The sequence below is a fragment of the Ascaphus truei genome, chromosome 4 (genome assembly GCF_040206685.1).
Source record: "Ascaphus truei isolate aAscTru1 chromosome 4, aAscTru1.hap1, whole genome shotgun sequence".
In the NCBI taxonomy this organism is placed as follows: domain Eukaryota; kingdom Metazoa; phylum Chordata; class Amphibia; order Anura; family Ascaphidae; genus Ascaphus; species Ascaphus truei.
The window spans coordinates 149,249,127-149,264,904 of NC_134486.1; the positions used below are offsets into that span (position 1 = coordinate 149,249,127).

The 15,778-nt window shown below is 39.3% G+C and overlaps 1 protein-coding gene across 3 annotated transcripts in view; it reads left to right on the top strand.

Moving 5' to 3' along the window:
* The first annotated feature begins 12,334 nt into the window (after positions 1-12,334).
* Positions 12,335-15,778, top strand: part of UST (uronyl 2-sulfotransferase) — an 858,732-nt gene continuing 855,288 nt past the window's right edge. The window contains exon 1 of one of the 3 annotated variants that reach the window (XM_075596675.1): positions 12,335-13,600. In XM_075596675.1, coding sequence (XP_075452790.1) covers positions 13,366-13,600 — 235 coding nt within the window. In that variant the 5' untranslated portion in view covers positions 12,335-13,365. The remainder of the gene's footprint in view (positions 13,601-15,778) is intronic. The other 2 variants (XM_075596674.1, XM_075596673.1) reach the window with 2 other exon arrangements.

A 15,778-nucleotide genomic window follows, 5' to 3' on the forward strand; every position in this document is an offset into this window, starting at 1 on the left:
TGTACATTATGATACTGATATCACTACACAACATATGATTTTTATGTACAAATTTTATCTATTTATCCTCACGCATTACTGCAGGAACATAGTATGTTTTATGTTAGGGAACTCAAAAGTTCTAAGTACACAGGCATGTACATTGTTATTACAACTATTTATGTTCACTTTCACACACACATTTTGGGTTAAGGAAATGATGCTGTTAGGTACTCATAAATACAGAACATACAATAACTGTTTGTTCAATATTTACACATGTAAATGTAAAACTTATGTTATTGTTATATATAGTTGCCCCTGAAGGACATGTGTCACCTGAGACTGAACAAGTGTCTTCACCTGGGTCAGCCAGCTCAACACACCTAGAAGGTGAGTGTATCAGTTGGTGGCCATATAATATGTGCTCTTCTATATGTTATGTTGTCATGTTCATTATTTGTTTTGCACATCTTCTTTAAATAGGATTACTTAGTGTCAGTGAAAATGAAGTGTAAGGCAACTTGTATTGTGTTAGTGATGTTAACTATCATGTAGGAGTTGTGAGTTTACAGCAAGTTTTCATTCACTCATATTTCATACTGAGTCCAAACATTATTCTTAAGTCAAGGTAGTTTTTAATGTGAGGTTATAAAACGTATGGAAACATGTTAGTTGTTACTTATGACACAGTACAATTACATAGTAACACAGCAGAGATTAACATGCCATTTAATAATGTGTACATTTATTTGTAGAACATGATGAAGAGGATTTTGATGATGATGATGATGATGATGATGATGCCGCCGCCGCCGCCATAGACACACAAATACAAGCAAGTGACCATGAAGAGGTTCCAATTGAAACTGTTTTACCGCCAAAACGTCCAGCAAATACCACATATGATGCAATTGTAGCTTCTGAGGGAAAAATTGTGGAAGCAGAAAATCGTCGCCATTCTGACCTGATGACAGTGCTGGAAAGGATGATTGCACTGCAGGAAGAAACAGTTTCACAATTGGCACATCTCCACAGAGTCTTCATTGAAGTGCCTAAACAGTTGCAAAAAATCAACACCTCATTCGAAGCATTAGTTGTTCAGCAAACACAAGCTAATTACTGGAGAATGACTAATGTACCATAATTCAACACCTCCCAGCCAGGATCTGTTCATGCAGGTCAGTTTTCACCACATTCATCTGATATTCATTCACCAGGCCCAAATGTTACCGGTCAAGTAGCAGACATTGCTGTGCAGGTTCCTGATGACATCCTACCGCTGCCATCTGTACAAATTCAGCAGCAGACACCTACAAAGGAGGCGACAAAAAGAAAACACAAGCAGTTACTACTGACCAGTTTTTGGTCAAAAACAACAAAAGACACACATGAAACAGACCAACCATCACTTGTGCAGTGTCTACCAACTTGCTCACATGTGTCAGTGGGCACAAGCCCTGTCCGTGAACAGTCACTACCCAAAAGCCCTGTAGGTGAGTCACTGCCCAAAAGCCCTGTAGGTGAATCGCTGCCCAAAAGCCCTGTAGGTGAATCGCTGCCCAAAAGCCCTGTAGGTGAATCGCTGCCCAAAAGCCCTGTAGGTGAATCACTGCCCAAAAGCCCTGTAGGTGAGTCACTGGCCACAAGCCCTGTAGGTGAGTCACTGGCCACAAGCCCTGTAGGTGAACAGTCACTACCCAAAAGCCCTGTAGGTGAGTCACTGCCCAAAAGCCCTGTAGGTGAGTCACTGGCCACAAGCCCTGCCCGTGAAGTGCCAGAGGCCACTCAAAGTGGCTCTGTTGTACCTAAAGTTGGTGGCAAAAGAAAAAGGAAAATTCAAGAGACAACAAGCAGGCCTGTTACTCGCTCGCAAAAAGAACAAAAAAAATAAATTTTAAAATTCACAAAATATGTCTTTGGCCTTGTTTTGTTGACTTCAGATTATCTAATTACTATTGTATGTATGCTGAAGACTGTGTTGTTTCCAAACTTTCAAGTATGTTCTTGTACACGTGAAGTTTTGGAAATGTTAACACTCCTAATTAATGAATAGTGTTATAAATATTGATGTATTAATCGTCTGTTCAGTAATGGTCCACCAGGAGCCAGTTGCTAAGTTTAGAGAAGCTGCCATTGACTTTGCAGCAAAACATTGCATTTGGGTGTGTTAATTGATGTAATCATTGCATGTGCATATTATTTTCATGCAATTATAAAAGCACCTATTTAACTGCAAACATCTTTCTTGTACGTGTACAGCAGGATTTTGTGTTAAATATTACTTACCTTTGGTGGCCATTGTAATGTTGTCCTTTAATCATTTATGTGTTCTTGTTTCAAGAACATCTCTGAATTTATACTAAAATATATGTAGTATGTATTGATATATGCACACACACACAGACACACACTGTGTGTGTGTGTGTGTGTATATATATAGTACTATCTAAACTGGTATAGATGTATTTACAAAAAACATACACTTCATGCTTCCTTGTGAAAACACACTATTTTAATAATACAGGCCTAATGTTTGACAACTATACTAAGTTTGAGCCTCTAACATTATTGGGTGCAAACAAATGTTTATTACTTAATTCACTCATGTTTATCACCATTTAAATAGGTTTCATACAAGGCCTACTTACTGCCATCAATATGTTGTGTGTACTCCTGCAATATAAAAAAATTAAAAAAAGATACATTATATATATATATATATATATATATATATACACACATATACACATATACACACACACACACACACACACTATACATATAGTACAATATACACTTTATATATATATATATATATTTTTATGAGAGAGATATATTTATATATATATAGATACACACGTATTTAAACTCATGCAGACAGGTAGTTAACCAGAATTTCAAATACACACAGAAATGTATGTGGGAAAAAAACATTTCATTTTGCAGGTGTGTGTATTTACTGATATGGCTGTCTAAGCACTATTTTCACACAGTGCTCTTTGTTATTTTTATAGAAAACTCAATGTTACTGAAATAAGTGTAGGAATGTTTTCACAAACGAGATAAAAAAATGATACATGTTTTTCCCACATTCGCCTATCACTAACCACAAAACTTAAACCAATTAAAAGGACACATCCAATTGGCGTTTGAAATAAGGAGTAAAAGTAGTTACTTTTGTTGACCTTGAAAACGAAACACAGGAATTTGTTAGCCATTGAGCAGAATCATTTTGATGAGCAAAGAAGACAGAACTGCACACATCTTTTGTGCTACTCTGACATGGCTGATGAATTCGTTAACAATATGAATCCCCTCTTAGGGTATAAGTACATGGTTTCAGAAGCAATTTTAAACAGTCGCGGACAAAAAGCAAGCACACGCCAAATCTATGATTTGATTCGAGCTAAATATCCTTATTACCAAGACCGTAGGCATGCGCGGAATTTTAATTCCTCAATAAGATTCACTTTATCAACTAATGACTTTTTTGAACGTGTGCAGGATAAGCTAGAACACACCTATGGTTTCTGGAAGATTGCAAAGGAAAAGCATTTTACCCTGAAAGAGGGCACATATATTGTTGTGAAAGGCATATTTATTCCTAATGCCAATAGCAATGGATCCGCTACTACTGTTCCGTGTGAATCGATACCTGCTGCAATATCTGCACCCTCCATTCCTGAAACCCACATTGTACAACAACAAAACTACTATGATTATGTACCAAGCCTTTCAGCTGAAAATGCATTGGAATGGGAACCAGAAGAAATGAACCTACCTCCCGACCAATTGTTTGAAGAAAGCAGTGGCGATTCCTATGAGCGCTTCATGGAGGAGATGTGTGTCATACTGGATTCAGCGGGTGGGTCAAGCGTGGATGAAAATGCCTTGCATTTCTGGAGCGACCAGTTGCAGCCAGACGAACAGTTAATTCTAGAAGAATGGTAAATATAACAACCGTTATGCGTTGACTGTGCGTTTAAATGTTTTTTTTTTTTTTTTTTTTTTAACCACCATTTTCCCTTTCAATGCGTGGATACAGCGTAACATTGCAGACTGCATAACATGTAGCGATCACAAATAAATTGTTGCCGAATACAATATAGTATAACCTGAAAGAGTAGTACACATTGCTGACGGAATAAATATACGTACTTTCCTATCCCTTTAACCATATTAGCAACATTTTAACATAACTCTAACACATACCTGTTTTGTTATCATGCAACATTTAAAAGCGGGTCCACCACGTATGACGTGGGACCCTTGTCATGGCCCAAGGCGTCCTTAAAAAGGATTACGGATGTAAGTCCCGCCCCCAAGCGACGTGCGCGCCTCAAAGCCTATTGGCTGTCATGTTTTGTTATAGTAACGGTAACTGCAGTGTGTCATGTGTGCGGCTCAGTGTTTGTAGGCGCCAACTGGGCGTTAGCTGAATGTTAATTGAGTGGGAGGAGTGTTAGCGTGCGTTTCACGCTGGTTTAACATGACGTCACACGTATTGCATTTGCGCATTGTGTTATCGGCCGTCCTTTCTGTCCAAACACGTCTGTTTAAAAAGAATACAGATGTACTCGTTTAGAACGAATGTAGTTTCGTATTCATTGTATTTGAAATAAAGATTTTATGTTTAATGGTATTTTCAAGATGTATTGAACGCACAACGTACGCTTTGTTTTGCGCATGCGCTAACAGTTAGTGCAGCCAAGCGTGAAGTGCGTGCGCACACTAAGATGTGCGCGCACATTTTTCAGTATACAGGCAACGTTCACATCATATACATAGTTATGCCTGCTACAAATTTAAAGAAACATTACATACTGATGTACACTTGTACTTCTAACATATAAGTGAGTGACGTGTGTATGTACACAATCATATAGAGCTGTGTAATGCGTTGTCACGGATACATATATAGTAAGGTGCCATATTTGACCATCATGTGTTTGCTGTATTTCAGAGATGTCGGGGAAGATACAATCGGATCAATGTATGATTTCAGAAGAGTCTACCTTTATATGAGATGATTGTGAGGAGGAGTCACCGACTACTATACTACATATGGAACTAATTTTATATTGCTTGCAGCGCTTATTAACAAACAATTAAAAATGTGATACCCTTATGCCTATATTGCATAAGCACTTAATTAACATAATGATGTTGCAAAATAGTGCCTCATGAATTTTTATTGAGTGTTCTTTAATGACTACTATCATTTTATGGCATGGTGTGTTTTATATATAACAACCATTCCCACTCTGCTAACACATTTGTGTATTCTATTGTGTAATGGAACGTATGACTGTCGAAACTATGTAACAATAATAATAAGAATAATAATAATTATAATATGAGCATGTTCATGTATAGCGCTGCTAGTTGTACACAGCGCTTTACAGACACATTTTTCAGGCTGAGGTCCCTGGCCCGTGGAACTTACAATTTATTTTTTGCCGCCTGAGGCACAGGGAGATAAAGTGACTTGCCCAAGGTCACAAGGAGCCGACACCGGGAATTGAACCAGACTCCCCTGCTTCAAACTCTCAGTGCCAGTGTGTGTCTTTACTCACTGAGCCACTCCTTCTCCCAATGTAAAGGACACTTACAACCAACTAGCCATTTATTGTTAAAAATCTCTTGTTACATGGGTATGTTGATAAAATGGTTTGGGACTGTAGCAAATAATGTTATTGGCCAGATGTTGTGGTCCCCTACAATGCATGAAGTTCTGAATATGACATCAACATCATGTAATGAAGTACGTTTCTGTGTATATTTCATTAACCTAACTAACTATAGTTTACTGTGTTTATTAAACGTTATAAAAATACATAGTATAGTCAATATGATGATATAAGCTACCATAATAAAGCTGGTGTTATCATTTGTCGGTGTTATACATGGATCCTACACAAATTGATACAGACACAAACAGTTGTCTTACAAAGTGTGTCTATGCTAATGTGCACGTGATTGACGTTACAATTGTGAAAATACTTGATAATTATCATCATGATAATGATGTAGTGACGTGATTTATATTCCAAAAATATTACCAACATTGTCATATTGGTAAATTATAAATGCTAAATGACAGTAACATTAGCGACAAATTTGTCTTCTCTGTTAACAGTTTAACACTTGGTACATGTAGGACACATCCACACACGTGTGACTTATACATACACATGTCACAAATTTAAATTAATGTTGACTATTAATTCCTAGCATTACAAAACACCAACATTGCTAAATATAAGATGTAGTACGCATTGTTGTGATTGCAGGCATTCATGCATGGAGTTTTATGATCAGTCAATTTCATCCGTGATGAATGATCTCCCGTAAGTAAAGAAATAACTACAGTTATCCCCTTGTCTCCAAACACCTCTATATTACATTAATGGAATTTATAAGGAAACATACATAAAATGTGATGAAATGGGAGTAATCATTTTCTAATACAATGCACATGAAAGCTCAAGAGTAGCTAAATGCATATACATGATACAGAAAGTACATATATGTAACATTTGTGTTTAAACCAATATGTTGGGTTTTTACTACAAATAATTATAGGAAGATTGATGTAGGCACATCTTATGAGAGATGTCAGCAAATATACATACCATGATCAGTCATACTGGAGATATACCTATAATGCAAAGGAACAATATATAAATTGCAAACATTGACATGCCATCTTCAGTACCGTAAACAACACAGCAAAGTGTGTATTTGGTGTTAAATGTGCAACACCATGTATATTTCATGACATTCAAAATGTAAATCAGGCTGGTGTACACATCATATGGATGTACATGTTACACTGCACCAATAACATTGTATGTAAGCATACTAGAAGCATGAATGAGTATGGGCATAATATGTGTATTGTGTTAGCATAAGGAACAACACAATGCTAAAATATTAGTGCTTTGTTACCCCAGTTGTATTCACATACACACAACTAAAGTAAAATTGAAGAGGGATTATATAACCTGTGCAACAATAACATACCGGTGCCACATCCCTTTGTGCACACAGCAGAGAGAAGAAAGGTGTGCAACCCATATTCATCTGTGTCCTACCAGAAGGGTATATAAAAAAACATTATTGTTAAGATAACATAATGTAAGTATAAAAGTATAACTTGGAACATATATGTTTTTACTTACAAGAAAAAAATGAATTGATGAGATTCTGGCGTGTCTGGCCACCACTGGCTGTTTGTTCATTTTCAGCAGCTACATGGGTGGGATGCTCGTCTACCACAGGCTCAGCTAGGTCTGACTGTACATTGTGCCTGAGTGCAACATTGTGCAAAATGCAACAGGCAAGGATAATATCAGACACTTTTTGAGGCTTGTATAGAAGAGCCCCACCAGTTCTGTCCAGACACCTAAATCTGGTCTTGAGTAGGCCAAATGTCCTCTCTATAACAGATCTTGTAGATATATGGGCTGCATTGTACCTCTCCTCTGCTTCAGTTTGAGGGTTTAGCACCGGAGTCAAGAGCCACGGCCTAATTCCGTATCCTGAGTCACCTATAATGAATGTAGCACACATAAGCTGACATTAGTGATCAAATTGTACAATGCCAACATTCCTAAATAAAAAAGTGTTTTGTGTTAGAACATGTAAATGTGTACTCACCCAGCAGCCAACCATGTTCAAAATGTCCCTCTTCGAACGCATGGAAGACTGAAGAGTTCCTCAGGATGGAGGAATCGTGACTGGAACCAGGGAATTTGGGTACCACATGCATTATCCTCATCGTGGCATCACATACCACCTGTACATTGAGTGAATGGTAGTGCTTACGATTGCGGTACACATGCTCACTCTGACTAGGTGCAATCAAAGCAACATGTGTGCAATCGATTGCACCCAGCACACATGGTATCCCTGCTATATTATAAAAGCCAGTCCTGACTTCCAGCCACTCTGTCGCCTCTGTAGGAAAATGAATATAATTCCTAGCGCGTCTATTGAGTGCATAGAGAAACTGGGTCAAGACCCGCGAGAATGTAGATTGCGAGACCCCGCCCACTATGCCCACAGTTGTCTGGTATGACGCGGAAGCAAGATAATGTAATGAGCACAGCATTTTAACAAGCCCAGGGACTGCACGACCTCTGGCTGTGAAAAAATCTAAATCTCCCCTTAACTCCTGATAAAGAGCTAAGATTGCTGCTGAACTCAAACGATAGCGACTTACAATCTCCTCCTCACTCATCCCATCTAACAGGGTTCTCTCCCTGTACAGACGCGGACGAGGCACAACTTGTCTCCTCTGTCTTCTCCTCTGATCTCCTGTCCCTCTCCCTGTCTCTGTCGTATCCGCGTGACTGTCCCTGTCACTGTCACTGTCCCTCGGTGTGTCCCTCCCTTGCCCTATATGATTCTCTTCATCATCAAGCATGTCATAGAAAAGAATGTTCCTCCGTCTCCTAAACAATCTCAACATTTTGAAATGAGTAGCTGTGAATGATCAGGTAATGGGCGTCCTTTAAATAGGTATGTGATGATGTCAGGTGACATAGTAAAATGCAAGGTGTTACATTAACATAATAAAGTACTTCTGTGGCAAGCTGTGTGCAGTTCTTGTTATAAGTATTTGTTGTGTGTATTCTGCAGGGAATGATGATATTTGGCAATGATGTGACGTGAACCTTTGTAGAAACATTGGTTGCAAATAAATAGTTGCATGTGCAATGCATGTAACACTTGTGAACGCAACAGTCAGTCATGTAATTAGGCAAAAAGGCTGAGATTGACGTGGGAAAAGTTTTGTGTAACATGTGTAATTAGGCATGTTATTGTGACATGTTGACAACAATGAATAGTCGTGTGCATATGCATGCATTTCTGTAAGGAGGATAGTTGGTATAGAATGAGTTAACAAGGTGTCCCAATGCTGAATTACTGTACATGTGTGTATAAGTTAGGTTGAAGTGCTTGTAATGCTACGGTTACAATGTAAACATGCAATGTGATTGAGCGTCCAATAAGTGACGTCATGAAAATAGGGAGGACCCAAAACTATATGTAAACATGAGAAGACAGATGTACATGAACGTTTAAAGATGCGTGTCACATTACAAGCATTGTGTAATGTAAAGGAAGATGAATATACTGTGTATGTGTGACATGTGTGACATGTGTAACATCATGTAAATAATTGTCGCTCAGTTCAGTAAAATGTGTGATATGATGTGAGGTTCTCCTTTAAGAGTTGAGTATAGTATTTTCCCTTGGCACATCATCACATGATGAGTAATGTGACCCGCAAATGCTGCAAACATGTAAAAGTATAATGTTATGCAAATAATACACGTCAGCTGTGACACAATGCAGGGAATGCCCCCACACTGTAATGCAAATGACGTTTGTATTGTGAGCAATGAAACGTAAACAGTACTATACTGTTATACGTCCCCGCTCCATTGACTCCATTGATGTACAGAAGTTTTTTTTTTCTAAGTGCCGTTGCGGCAGCCTTAGCGATCGTTCTCCCCTCCAAACTGCCAACTTTAGTTGGCGGGAGAAATTGGCCATAACATCTCAATTTCGTAGTGCCGATCAGGCCCGATAAGCTGTTTTTTTTTGTTGAATCCAGCCGATTTAAAAAAGTGGCGATAAGTGGCGAAAACAGGCTTATCGGCAGCCGACTGGCCATAACAAAATAATCGGCTCCGAAACCTGGCGAAATCAAGCACTTATCGGCGCTTACTGAATCTCAAACCCAATTTTGCCTATAAAATGGCGATAATTCCCTTATCAACGCTTACTGCATGAGGCCCATAGGCCCTAACAAGTATGCTGTGAAGCCACTTCCAGTGCTAGACAAGAGTGCTGCTATATTCAAATGAATAGGATTAAAAGCTTCTCCAGTTTGGGGGGAGCAGCTTCACATCATATTCAATAAGGTTCCATATCCCTTAAAGCCAATCTACTGAACTTTTGCCAGCAACAACTGTTTTAACAATATAAACATTGTTTAATCTATATATCTCTAAGACTTTCTGTTTAGGTTAAATACTTTTTTTGGATGCAGTATTTATTTATTTTTTAAAGAAAAAAGGCAGGTTTCTCTCTTTGCGGATTTTCTGTTAATTTACTAAATGCATATTATATAATTTCTAAGATAAAATAAAACAAGTGAATAGAAACAGTGCTTGTTTGGTTTTAATATGTAACAAAAATATATTTTTGTAAGGATTGGAATTTGTATGACATACTTTTTGTTAACAGATTTCAAATGTAGAGTAGACATGACATCTTTATTGGTTAAACAATGTTACTAGAAAAATGCAAGCTTTTTAAACCACTTAAATGTCTTTACATCTCAGAGAACCATTAACCTTGTCACTGTCAGCGAATGTGCCATACATTGCAGGCCCTTTTTGCAGTAACAGGGTTAATGTTTCCTTTGATAAGACAATAAAAGATAAGGGAGAATTTTGTACATATGGGGCTGACTGAAAAATTACCAACTATGAACATCTAACTCAGAGAGCAACTTTAACGTTTGAAAAACCTTCCGGAAATGTTTGTGTGAAATGTAGCAACATGTAATATTTGCATAAAAAAACATTCTGCTTTTTTCTCACCACTCGTGAATCATCAAATAGCATTTGTATTCACCTTTTGCCATTTTGCTAACTTTTAAAAAGCTTTTAAAGGAGCAATTCCTGCTGTTTTAAATGTTAACATTTTTTTAACACAGGTTTGAAGCAGGGAGCCACCAGAGCTGAACACCATTAATTTCAGCTCTGAGGAGCCCCTGCTTTAGGAGATATTTACCTCCATAGTAGGTGCCGGTAGCCGCTCTGGTTGAGCTAGCTGGGTTTTAAAGTTAAAAACTCCATCATGACGCTGGTCAATAGGAAGCTAAACCTGATGATGTCACGGCTTCCTATTGGCCCGCAGGGCACAGGAGCTTTGAAACTCCACCATAATGTGAACTCTGGTAGCAGAGCTGAGTGGATACCAGCACCCACTACGGAGGTAGTGTAAGTATCTCTAGAAGCACGGGGTCCACGGAGATTATATTAATGGGGTTCAGCTCAGGAGACATCCTGATTTAATTCTGTATAAAAAAGTGGGTGGGGGTGGGGGTGGGGAAGAAATGCTTGGATTGCCGCTTTAAAGGAGTCAATATTTTAAAAGATACAGTAGTTTTTATTTTTCTAATATCGAAGTCATACGATTATAAAAGAACTGAAGCAAAAAAAAAAAACACACCCTATTTTATCGAAGGAAAGATATCCTATTATATCTAGGCATTTTAGCTTTTGGAGTTAATTTTTTGTGAAATCAGTGTTTCTTTTTTGAGTAATCGGTAATTATTGTTTTCTTTTTCCTGTGTTTTCATTTTATTTGAAAACATCTGTATTTATCAGTATTAACAACAGAACATTATTGACACCAATTTGAATTCAGTGTTTATCTGTGCACTTTTTTTCCGTTTCCATACTTCCTTTTTGTTGTCTTTGCTTCCTACCTGTGGCTGTGGACGTGCTGCCATAAGACATCTAATTCAATGAGAAATTGTGCGTCGTTACCAGTTTTTTTATCGGGTTTAACTGGACAAGCAAGATGATCAGTCAGTGATGTTTTTTCTGTGTTTCTCGGTTAAAATCTAAAACCGGAATCTCTAATTATATCCCGTGGGACAATATTCATATTCTTGCTTTGCAGCTGGGACACTCTGATATAGACTGATATATAACCCTATCATTTGTATCCTCCATATATTATTTTGCCTAACAGATATTTTTGTTCGGGCTATTCTATATTTGGGAGCCCCTAACTCCCTTTAAAAGTCTCTTGGGGAGAAGGAGTGACTCACTGAATGGCACGGAGTTTGAAGCAGGGGAAGCTGGTTCAATTCCTGGTGTCGGCTCCTTGTGACCTTGGGTAAGTCACTTTATCTCCTTGTGCCTCAGGCACCAAAAACATAGATTGTAAACTCCACGTGGGAAGGGATTGTGTCTGCAAAATGTCTCTGTGAAGCGCTACGTAAAACTAGCTGCGCTATACAAGAACATATTATTATTATTATTATTATATTGTTGAGGTATGACCCTATAGTATTATTAGAGACCAACAGTCATTAACATCAATGCGGAAACTTTCTGCCAACAAAGTTGAGGACCACAAAACATGTTTGCAAGTTGAATGAAAAAGCTTCCAGCATCCTGTGATGTTCTACACTACAGTACTTAAAAAAAACTATTTTCTCCAGAAATCTCGTTGAAGCCCCAAGGGGTCGCTGGTGTGGAAATAAAGAAGAGATGAGGAGGAGGAAGAAGAGAGGGGAGGAGAGAGAGAGAATGAGACATGAAAACAAGTTTATTTCTACTTGAGCACAGCAAAAACAAGCCTACTGTTTTAGAGGGAAAAGAGAATTCGTAATCTGACACCACACTTAACCCTAAGGAAAAGAAAGTCAGAGGGATCGGTGCATTGGATGAGCTAGAGCAGACCTGAGGCTGCACTGCAGCGCTGTAGTGTGTGCGTGTGTGCGTGTGTGCGTGTGTGCGTGTGTGCGTGTGTGCGTGTGTGCGTGTGTGTGAGAGAGAGAGCGAGAGAGAGAGAGAGAGACAGAGAGAGGGGGGTGCAGTGAGAAAGAGAACGATAGAGTGGGAGAGAAAGTGAGAGAAAGGAGGCAGGGAAGAGAAAGAAAGGAGGAAGAGAGGGAGACTGTGAGAGAAAGGAGGCAGGGAAGAGAAAGAAAGGAAGAGAAAGGAAGGAGGAAGAGAGAGACTTAGAGAAAGAAGGCAGGGAAGAGAAGAGAAAGAAAGGAGGAAGATAGAGAAAGGAGGGAGAGAGACTTTAGAGAAAGAAGGCAGGGAAGAGAGAAAAGGAGGAGAGAAAGAAAGGAGGGAGAGAGGGGTGGGACAAGGAGGCAGGGAAGAGAGTTAGAGAGAGAGTGAAAGAAGAAGGAAGATACAGTAGGATAGTCAGAGAGGGGCAAGGAGGAGGCGAGATAGTAAAAGGAAAAGGCCGGTGAAGAGGGAGAGAGAGAGAAGACGAACAGGGAGTTAGTTGAGTGTAGGAAAGAGGCAGTGGTCGAGATAAAGGGGTGAGAAGGGCAGGTAGAGAAAGAGTCAGCTGTAAAAAAGAAAAGGTAGAAGGGGTGGGGGGGGGTGTAAGAGGAGTGAAGGAGAGAAATACACAGAAACGGAGAAGAAAAGAGAGAGGATACAACTTCTCACTCCCAAGTGACTGAGCCATGGAGAGGAAAATCTGAATTAAGAAGCAAACTCAAACTCTGCCCAACTTCTCCAATGAGCCAGAAAGCAGCTCGTCTGATCTTTTTCAGGCGGATGGGTAACCTTTCCCTGCCGGTCTGTGTCAGGAGGATATATGAGGATAATGAAGAAGAACAGCAATAATAACAATATCAGTAGCAATCATGCTCCCAGGAACAATGTCCATGGTACTCCCAAGAAGGGCTGGCGCTCCTTGGTGTCTCTGCAGCTCTCCCTGCGAGATTATGGGTTCTGCATGGCCACTCTCCTCCTATTCTGCATAGGCTCCCTCTTCTATCAGCTCAATGGGGGACCACCTCAGATCCTGCTTGATCTACGTCTATATCTAGGTAAGGTGCCTGTTTTAGATTGTAAGCACCCTAGACGGGGGGGGGAGGGGAGGTTCTCATCACCTGACGTGTCTGGGATAACCTAGCTCCTCTATGTTTTTATTTGTATTTTATGTGGCTGTTTTATATTCACTGTTGTACTGCGCCGTAGAATATGTTGGCACCTTATAACTAATATTTTTTTTTTTATAGGTTTACAAGTAGTTTTAAATACTACAATGTCTAAGGTAGCAATTGATGGTGGTTTTTTTTTAAAGAAACAATTTAACCTATGTTCCCTTGATCATGAACTTGCTGTAGTGTGTTGCTATTGTATTGTACTCATAGTGATACTCAGAAACATTTTCTATGCTTTTGGCATTCAGAGTTCCCTTTCTGTAAAGAATATATTTCTTAAGGCAATCTCAAGAAACCAGAACCTTGCCAGGTCTGCCTTGTTGATGTCCTGCCCCTCACTGCCTTGGCATGTCTTGTTATTAATAACCTGCAGAAGTTTGTCTTTAGCCTGTGTTAGTATGTTTAGGGATTAGAAGTTATTATTATTAAAAGGTCCACGCTTAGAAGGTTTGTGTTATTGGAAGCGTACGGTCATGTTCAACGTTGCTTTATTTTGTGGCGTGTTCATGTTAAGCAGTCAGATGGTACTGATCATGTAATGCTGCTTTCACTCAATCTCTGCATTTAACCCTTTGAAATGCACCAAAGTTCAACAGCCCCTCCGGAACGTCATGTGATGTCACTGTTGACACGAACGGAAGAGCAGCGTGGCACGCCGCATGTGTTGTCCCCCAAACAGACAAGCAAAAAGATTATGACGTAGCTTCTACGTCATGGCGCACATTTCCCCCCCCATAGATATATTTTTTCTTTGACATAATTTGAAGTTGAAGCGTGCTATTTTTTCGCTCGGGGAAACCCCCCCCCCCCCCCCCGTGTTCCTAAAAAATATACAGTTTTAAGTTGTAGACCCAATTCAAGTAGTCAAAATGTTGGCAAAGTCATGGATCCCGCAGGCCAATAGGAAGCTGCAAAGGACAACATGGAGGCTTCCTATCTTTGAAAATCTAGGTAGTAAAATCCTCAAACCAATAACCGCCCCCAAAATTATGTAAAAATTAAATCTGTATGTAAAATGGGTTCTAATATCAGCGATGGTATAAATACCTAATAGCATTTTGGTGCCAATATGGAAGAGCCAGTGTTTGTTCAAATGTGAATATGATGAGTGAATGAAGTTTATTGCAGTGTCTGGCTATATGCTGTCACTACCGTAAACAGGCATTTGCTGCAAAACAGGATAAGAACAGCAATCTTGTTGAATCTACATCCTTGATTTGCAACTGGGAAATGCTTAAATAAGTGTTTTTCAATAGATCTACAACGTCTCTGTAGTTGAGTGTGTTGTGTCGCCTCGGCTACATCTAAAAATGCTTATTGCTGCTGGGTTACGGTGGAATATGTCGTGATATTCTGCATTATCATGGCCACTGAATCCTATAGAAACAGCATTATTATTATTACTGCATTATAACGCAATATGTTTTGTTATCAACATGATCAATGAAGTCTGCTACTTCTGTATCTGTTCAGAAGAGAGTGTTTGCATCTATACGTACCACCAAGACATTTCTGTGCAATGCATGGCAAATTTGCAGATTGAACTGCGGTATATTTTTACCTGTGTCCTCTATTTTTTTGGACTGGTTCTAAGGCTGCATCCCCACTAGCGCTGAGCGCGGCGCTTGCTGCGGTTACTTACCTATATAGATATATGTAAATCCCCGCTCACGCGGTGCGCGCGTGGGCACACACGCTCACTGGCACTCGGCACATATGTAAACAAAAAAAAAAAAACTTTCCATTGCGCTCAATGCCCCCCACTCCCTGCACGCGCGTTAATGACAGGACACCCAGCGCTCATGCTTAGAGCGCTCTCCAAGCATGAGCGCGCTCAGCGCCAACAGGGACTCATCCTAAGTCTCAAGGACTGGAGAGAAATCAAATATTTAGCAAATCTCTTCACGATTTCATGCAAATATTTGTCGATCTTTCAATCTGTCAATCTGTCAAAACTCACCTGGATGAAATACTTCTTAAAGCAGTCTGCACTGAAAGTCAATTTTTTGCATTATTCTTTACTTAAGAGATCTTTTTTTTCCCTTTCCAAATCTCTCTTTA